General features: G+C 30.0%; 1 protein-coding gene across 1 annotated transcript; it reads left to right on the forward strand.

Annotated features, from left to right (window-relative positions):
• Positions 1-3125: 3125 nt before the first annotated feature.
• Positions 3126-8275, forward strand: MHX (magnesium/proton exchanger). Its single transcript, XM_068635445.2, has 9 exons — positions 3126-3356; positions 3762-4219; positions 4793-4968; positions 5344-5462; positions 5572-5729; positions 5843-5970; positions 6579-6795; positions 6910-7039; positions 7914-8275. The coding sequence occupies exons 2-9, from the start codon at positions 3859-3861 to the stop codon at positions 8209-8211; spliced, it is 1587 nt and encodes a 528-aa protein (XP_068491546.1). The 5' UTR covers positions 3126-3356; positions 3762-3858; the 3' UTR covers positions 8212-8275.
• Positions 8276-9141: the final 866 nt, after the last annotated feature.

The raw sequence follows: 9141 nt of genomic DNA on the forward strand, positions 1-9141 counted from the left end.
CTTTATTAATTTTTTAATTATTCATTTTATTATAATAATAAAATATATTTATAAATATTTAATTATTTTATATTGCATACTAATATAAAAATAAACTTAATTGATTAAATATAATGTTTTATTAGATTAATTATTAAAAGTTAAAATAATTTATTTTATAAATTGTTAAAATTAAAATTGTTTATTTAGTATGCTTCTTATCTCTTAGAAATTTAGTTTGACCGAAAAATTAACAACAAAAAAAACTTATTCTTTTTTCATGTTTTTTTTTTTTTTGCGTTTGGTACTTTCTTAAATCTGCGCTCCCAGTTGTTGGAAACAAAGTGAAATTTCCTTCTTTGAATTAAAGTGTCTCTACTTAATCAAAAGGGTTAAAAATGAAACTTATACCATCTTTAACTCGTGCGACGGCTCTTCAATTAAGGAAGACTGGAAAAATTAAGTATCAATGATAACGTGTAAATGCTACTAAGAATTTAGTTTTTATGAAGATTTTTTTTTTATGTAAAAGAATAAAAGTTATGTCAGTCCAAGTTTTATAAATCATTCTATTATCAAATTGTAATATTTAAGTTTGTATTTTATATTAAATTATATAAGACATGATTATTATGTTTTTTATAATTTAAAAGCTAAATCACTTTTTATTTTTATTTCTTTAAGAACTAAAATACTAATAACTTATAAAGAGGGATCAAAGATCATTTACACAATCTTTCAAACCAGGTGGGTCCTAATAAAACTACAAAATATTAACAATTTGATATTGCCAAAAGTATTGTTGGAGATCCCATATCGACTAGAGATAAGGACATTTCATAATATATAAGTGAGTGCAAACCTCAACCCTATGAGTCGGTTTTATGGGGTTGAGTTAGGCTTAAAGTCCACTTTGTAACATGGTATCAGAGCCATTTTGAACATATCCTAGTGAGTATTTGTTGGGCCTATCGTGCCACCGGCTATCGGGCCGCTATCGAACCACCCAAAATATATAGTCCCACGCACGAGCTTCTAACCTCAACCCTATGAGCCGATTTTATGGGGTTGAGTTAGGCTTAAAGTCCACTTCGTAATAAGTATTAGAAATTCATTAGGCTACACTGTTCAATTATTTCCTGTCGATAATGTAATTAACTATTATTGATGTGATGTGTTTTTTTTAAGAATAATATCTTGCCCTATTCTCAGATACATAATAAATATCTTGATTTATTTACTTAATAGTTTATAATTTTTAGAAAAGGACAGAATATAATTTATTAATGGATGGCCTTTGTATTTTTTTTTATAAATTTAATTAAATTTTCTATAGCCTACTTAAAGTATACTTAATAAGTCCTTTGCAAACACAAAATAGTTAGCCTTTTAAATTTTCAAAATACTTATTTAATAGCACTAATTAATAACTGAAGGATACAAATAAAAGAAACTAAAAGGATATTCAAATAAATAAGAAAATACATATTTTATAATGTATGGTATAAAATAGGATTGGCTTTAGTTAAGATTGAATACCAGACACATATTTTGTTAATAAGACAAAAATATCTATTGAAATTGTGACTGTTAAACTATATTTAAACATTTAGTAATAAGTGCTAAAAACATTAGATATTTTATAATTGAATGATTCATAATGTAAATAAGGTAGTAAACAAATTATTTCACTCTTCCTAAATAGAGATAAAATATTCTTTCAAAACTATGTATTTTTAATTTCCATTTTATTTTCTATTTTAAATAATGACAATTAATGTTAGAATGTTTGGTTTCACATCCTTATCATCAATTAAAGTCGAAGTAGGCTTAAGCTTATTGAAGAAACATGGCTCTTCCAAAATATTAAAAGATGGTTTAGACGTTTATAATATTACAAATATTTTTTATTTAATTCCGAATGATTTATATGTTCCTAAAAGAAGTATTATATTTTTTTTTTATACCTATTGAGTTATAAAATGATAATATTTTTTGCCATTTTAGAAAGACCATAGGTTTTTCTTTATTAAAGCTATTTATTTTATTTATTTTGAGTTTGAAGCTATTGATCACAAGAACATGAAAGGATATTTGTTTTAGAAAAAGAATAAATGGGAAAATGTATTATGTTCCCAGTTTTAATTAATTTAAATTTATGGTCACTATTCTTTTACAAATTCAACGCCACGTGATTCTTGTTTCTAAATTCGATGGTAAGTGTAAACGCATTCACCGCCCCCATGTCGTGATTCTCGTTTACATTTATTAATTATTACAAATATTTTTATATTATTTCTTTCTATCTATCTCTTTTTCACTAAAATATTGGAATCACAGTTGATATTTGCACTAAAATGATGTAATTTGATTTTGTAATTATAAAAATAGATTAAAAAGAATATTATAATGAGAATGATAAGTTAAGGTTGTTTTCATTTAACTGAAGTTCGTATCACACCTTCGTTTTATTTTATATCGTTATTTAGACATGAATAGATTTTAGTATAATTTTTTAATTAATATCATTATATTATGATATGATTTTATATTCGCATTTTATCAGTATTAAAGTCTTCTTAATTGATCGCAAATTTTTAATTTTTAATTAATATCGTTATATTATGACAGGATTTTTACTTCGAATTTCGGAAGTATTGAAGTCTTCTCGACTTTTTTTTTCAATGTTTGAATATTACTTAAGCTCGATTTTTAACAAAATTCATTCTCAATCAAATAAAAAATTTCTATTTCTTTAATTTATATATTTATATAATTCTCCTAAGTTTCTATTATTACTTCTTTTCCTCTTTTTATTTTGAATCACCATATTAAGAAAGCATAAATAAAAATGAATTAAATTTTAAAAGTGTTTGGCTTAAATATTAAATAACACGTTGTTTATTAAATAAAATTTATTAAATATACAAATAGAAGAAATTCATTAAGAAAAAAGTAAAATTCACCAAAATTTAATCAATAATAAAGAAGTGTGGTATGAAAATGTGTTTGATAGCATGTTTGTATAATTTTAGTAATCTCAATTCAATACTCTTTTTTTAAAAATACTTATAATAGAAGTATAGTATAAAAAATAATGAAAATAAAATTATTATTAAATGGAAAACAGCTCCCTGTGTTTTTTTGGACAGTAACGTCACGTTAGTTATATTTATTCATGCTTTTAAGGTTACGAAGGTGACACAACCCGAAGACTGAACACAGAACAGAAGCTCCTCCACCACGAGACACAGGGTTCTGCAAAGCCACTCCCAAATCCAGATTCTGCTCCCATTTCCTTTCAGCTAACAAAAATCGTTTTCGCCAGAAAAAAAAAGGTTTCCTGCAATTGGCTCCGGCGAATTCTGCCTCCGCCGGTACTGATTTTACCTCTCTTCACCTTAGTACAATTCCACGATTTCCATTACTTCTCTTCCTCAATTTTTACTTCTGATTTTGAGATCAAAATTAATAGTTTGCATTTGCAGATTTATTTTAGCTCATGTCTTTCACAACTGAATGTACTCAGTAGTTGGCGTGCACTCGAATACCAGCTCTTGATTAGTCTTACAAGTTCTTCAGAACAAAAGAATAACAAATATTAATTCTTTTGAATCTACATTTATATATGCTGACTTTACTTGAATGTGTTCACGCTGCCAGTTGAATGATTTTGTTATATCTGAATTGACAAGGGATCTCGTGTTGTTGAAGCATTAAAGTGATTTGATTTTATCAAAAAAAAATTATGTCTCTTCTAATTACGGACTTGGTGTTTTCAGGGCGTGTGAATGTTTTCTTGCGAGAACTCGCAAAGTTGAAGTGCGATTTGTACTGAGTGAGACCCTCGCTGGCACTTAGCCAAAAACGGGAAGAAGAATGATTCCCTTTTCCAGCATACTGGGGCACGAAAAGTGTGAAAAATACTTAGTTTTTAGTGGAGAATCTGCCCTGGAGGATAATTTTCGAGCCTTTTTGTATCTTATTGGCCTTGCTTACTGTTTTATCGGATTATCGGCTATAACCGCTCGCTTCTTTCAATCGATGGAAAATGTGGTCAAGCACACAAGGAAGGTAGTGGAGGTAGATCCTGTTACTAAAACTGAAACTATTAGACATGAAAAAGTTTGGAATTACACTATTGCGGATATTAGCCTGTTGGCCTTTGGAACTAGCTTTCCCCAGATATCATTAGCCACCATTGATGCTGTACAAAACATAGGGAAGCTCTATGCTGGAGGTTTGTTTTCACAAAGCGTTTGTCCTGCTCCTTTCTTACCATGGATTATTAAAATCAAGTTTTATTTGTTTGTCGATTATCATCTTGGTGAATTTGAAATCTAGGGATTATATGTCAATAAGTAATATTTTTTTGCTACTATTTTTCATGTTCTTAAACCTATGTCTTTCTACTTTGACAGACAGTACTTCTAAACCGAAATTGTATTTTTATTTGTAGACTATATAGAATACTAATTCGGTATATTTTGAATTATTCTATTCATTCCCTTTGTAATTCGCTCAAATTGCTAAGCAAATGATTTTTCATTATTTCCCTTGTTCGATTGCTAAACAAATGTTAATATATATGTACACATACACACAATGACTAATACATTGTTCAAATTTGGTTTGGTTTCTCGGAAGTGTAAATAGTTGTTCTAATGAATGACTTGAGTGCTTACTGTGACTTTCTTCCTTTTAAATAATATTTGATTGTGCAGTATTTGTTTTATTATGAGCTTAATTTTTTATGGAATTGTTAAGGGGCTTTAGACTGTTAATAAACCCTTTATAACTACTGAATATTCAGGTTTAGGACCAGGAACACTTGTTGGTTCGGCTGCATTTGACCTTTTCCCCATCCACGCTATTTGTGTAGTAGTTCCAAAAGCAGGAGAGCTGAAGAAGATTGCGGATCTAGGGGTATGGCTGGTGGAGCTGTTTTGGTCATTTTGGGCTTACATTTGGTTATACATAATTTTGGAGGTAATCTTCCCAAATTATTGTTTGCTTCCTTTTTATTTTCATTAACTTATTTCTGGTTATTTAAGAATTCTAATTTGGCCTACATTTCTCGCTAGAAGACTTCTCAACTTAGAAACTGTAGTTAACCTGTGCAAAATTTAGAGAAAGATAGTGAGAAAAGTTGTTAGAGTGCCGCGCTTCCAAGAATGTTAAATATGGTTCTTAGGTTTCCATGGGCAATGTCTATAAGTGCATTTGCAACTGCATCTCCTAAGTTAGCACTGAATAACAATCTTGTGTCCCAATCAGCAAGTCAGAATAATTATAACTCTTGATACTTAAGGTTGGATAAGTTTAAAATCTTTTGGGAATACTCATCAAGAAACTGAAAAGTAGGTGTGGACTCCAAACGTTGTGACTCTGTGGGAGGCCTTGTTGACAGTACTACAATATGGATTACTATTGATCCATGCTTATGCTCAAGACAAACGTTGGCCCTATATTTCTCTAACTATGTATGTGCTTCTACTTGCTTCTTTTTTATTATATTTAATTAAGAGGATGTAAATTTCATAATTCTCTTGTTGAATCTTTCAAGTTTGATGCCTTGTTTTTCATTTAAAGTGCAAGAGATGAGAGGCCAGAGGATTGGGTACCAGAGGAGACTCCTTGTTTTCAACAGGAAGCCTATCAGAAGGTGAATTTCTCTGAGATAAAGCATGTTAATGAAGAAAATGGGGACATTGCTGATATTTTTTCCATTCATTCAGAAAACCCCACAGGTAGGTTTGGCTTGACTTATCACAATGTTTTCTTCTCATGAAACAGCTTGTTCAGCATTAGAAACATCCTGAAATGTCAGAGCCATCTTATGTGCAAATTTTGTAATTTGTAGATCCATTGTATGCCACAGTACCTCAAATAGATGATGAGGCTGAAATTTTAGACAAAGCTAAGGAAACAATGTTGGAGGATACCCAGTTGCTTACAATTTGGAGACAGCAATTTGTGGATGCACTGAGGGTACTTTATTTTATGTTACAAGTGTATCTTTAAGAAAACAACCACAACCTAGCCTTACTACATTATCAATTGACATTGTTGAGCTCTTGAAGAGCCAATTTTTTCATAAAACTATTTAGAGCAAGATCTTATTCTAACATTATTAATGAAACTGTAACTAACTGACTCAGTTAAAGGTAATTGGCCACATTTTATATCTCTATTTTAATTCACCACATTTTAAGCCTCTTACATTCACCGATGATTGCCATTTTTTCTGTTTACTTCTAGTTAAATTTCCTGATAAAGTTAGCTCACTGTTTATGATTTTCCAAATTCCCTGAATCAGTTTATGATCCTGCACAATCAAATGACATATGCAAAATTGTAAAATGAAAATTCTTAACTAGTCAAGCTGAATTTCAGTAGATATATCCTTATTGTTACTTTATGTAGTCATAAATTGTAGACATTAATTTAAACATGGAACTTATTGTTGAAGTTAGGAATTGGATAGAATTCAGGCATTGCAGAGAATATTGTGAACCTTAATGTACTAACAAATAATACTTATAAAAATTTCGAACATATATTGTCAATATCTGAAGTTCAATCTGTAATTTCAACAGTTGGAGAACCCAGAAACAAAAAAATTCAAAAATATGTATCTCCTCCTACCTCGAATTTTCTGGCAATTGCTGCTTTTACCATGGAGATTTCTGTTTGCTTTTGTTCCTCCTTGCCAAATTGCTCATGGATGGATCTCCTTCATTTGCTCCCTGCTTTTCATCAGCGGGATAGCTTACATTGTGACTAGGATCACAGATCTTATAAGCTGTGTTACAGGTTTTCTTTCTCACTCGATGATATTCCTGTCCTATTTTCAGATCATTATAGATTCTAAGTAGTCTTTACAATTGTCAGTTTTGCATTTTTGAGTTTTTTTTTCCTCTTTGACAGGAATAAATGCTTACGTGATAGCATTTACAGCCCTAGCCAGTGGAACCTCGTGGCCTGATCTAGTGGCAAGCAAGATTGCTGCTGAACGTCAAAAAACTGCTGATTCTGCAATTGCGAATATCACTTGCAGGTCTTACATTTCGACATTCACCTCATTCTGTCTTTAGGAATCACTCCCATGTCATCATTACATCATGAGTTGCCTTAACACTTTTCTTGAATCATTAGTACTTATTATATTCCTGGATGCTTTTGATATTTTACACTTTAGTAGTTTATACCTTGATTGTTCTAAAAGAATGTTATTATCTCAAGAGGTTCAACTCCTTATTGGTGTGATTATGTGTTTCTAGCATCTCATCAGATTTAAAACATAATTTGATCGATACTGATTAGGTCTTTAGTACTAATATTGTGGATTTGGCTTATAGAAATTCGTGAAGTATGTATGCATGTTATGCTATAGGTGAAGATTAAAATGTGAATTGCACAAAAAGAATTATCTTAAAGTTGTTCTTTAATTATTGACAGTTGTGAACGTAGGTAGAGTTATTTGCTGAGAAAAACTTTGATCGAAGGCACCTAAACAAGTTTTGTAATTTACAAATGTTTATCTATGAATGCATTTTTCGAATATAACAGATATTTTTTTCCATGAAGTCAATTTCATAAATTAAAAAACTTTAATATCCATATTCATGGCAATTAGAAATAACCCAATATGTACATGCAATACCAATAGAGCAGAGATCACAGTTATACATATTCTTATTCATACTAATATAGAAATGCTTGTATAGCCTTCTAAATAACTAAAAAAATATTTTGTAGGATTTCAAGATTGAAACTTTACTATTTTGTAATATGTTTATTCTCTTCCATTCTATACCCATCTGAATCCTGTATTTATGAAGCATGGGTGAAAATATCGTTTGCTTGTTATGGCTTGCCAAATCATATTTTTTTATGTTGATTATTGACTTGATCATTTATTCTTTTTGCAGCAATTCAGTGAATATATATGTTGGAATTGGTGTTCCATGGCTTATTAATACTTTGTACAACTTCATAGCATATCGAGAACCTCTCCGAATCCAAAATGCCGGGGGACTAAGTTTTTCGTTGATTGTTTTCTTTTGCACTTCTGTCGGGTGTATATCAGTTTTGGTTTTGAGGCGTATAATTTTTGGCGCAGAGCTAGGAGGGCCTAGGCTCTGGGCATGGATTACCTGTTCCTTCTTCATGTTATTGTGGATTATTTTTGTTGTACTATCTTCACTCAAGGTTTCTGGATTCATTTAGAATTTTATATACAAATATTGAGTAAACACAACATTGATATATGAAATTTGAGCGTGTTAGTTAATAGTCTTTGATAAAAAAAAAATTATAGAGAAGAGTCTTTACAAATTTGTTCTTTTTGCATGTGTTTGTATTTTGAATATCTATAATTAGATAAAAAATTAAATGCTTATTTATATAAGAATTTTAATCTAGAACATATCATTCAACATTCTGAATTTTTATAAAGCAATTTGGATATTTAGAGAGAAAATAACTTTAGACAGTTCAATTTATTGTGTAGAGCTTAGGCAGTATCCTCTAGTGCATTATGTTTCCCAGTGACATCATACTTCGTCCACCTGGCGAACAGCGGTCAAAGCTGTGGTTTTTCTTCTATCTTTTCATGTATTTCATACACTTAATAAGTTGAAGATTTTCCTTTTTCTTATTTACCTAAGTCTCTTTGAATTGGGGAAGGGATTTGTGAGGATGAGAGGGAGTGGATTTGTGAAGATTAGAGAGGATGTGTGAGAATGTGTGAGGTTGTTTAGATTGAGGAATGATAGAGTGGATTTGTAAGGATGGTTTATTGAAATTTGTGAATAATGTGATAGTTGGAATGGAATTTATAATTTTTTTTAAAACTGTAAAATGTAAGTTTACAAATTTACCCTTGCGATTAAAAATATTTAAATAATGAGTTATAATATATATTTTTTTAGGTTTGAAGTATTATCAAATATTTTTTAGGGGTTTCAACTACACAACTCCCACCAAGATCTAACCAGAAAAGCAAGAGAAAATATAAATATAAATATTTAAAAATTAAAAAAACCAACAAAAAAATAAACAGAGTAAGAGAATCAATTCTCTATGTAGTTCAAATGCAAGGAGAATCGATTCTCTATGCAGTTCAAATGCAACGAGAATCAATTTCAATAGCACCAA

The sequence above is a fragment of the Phaseolus vulgaris genome, chromosome 7, assembly GCF_051622355.1.
Source record: "Phaseolus vulgaris cultivar YP4 chromosome 7, ASM5162235v1, whole genome shotgun sequence".
Lineage (NCBI taxonomy): Eukaryota > Viridiplantae > Streptophyta > Magnoliopsida > Fabales > Fabaceae > Phaseolus > Phaseolus vulgaris.

Excerpts from the sequence above, each read along its gene's own strand:
- MHX (XM_068635445.2), top strand. The coding sequence starts at position 3,859 with ATGATTCCCTTTTCCAGCATACTGGGGCACGAAAAGTGTGAAAAATAC. Across the intron at positions 4,220-4,792 it reads AGGGAAGCTCTATGCTGGAG|GTTTAGGACCAGGAACACTT; the intron begins GTTTGTTTTCAC and ends CTGAATATTCAG. Across the intron at positions 6,796-6,909 it reads TCTTATAAGCTGTGTTACAG|GAATAAATGCTTACGTGATA; the intron begins GTTTTCTTTCTC and ends CCTCTTTGACAG.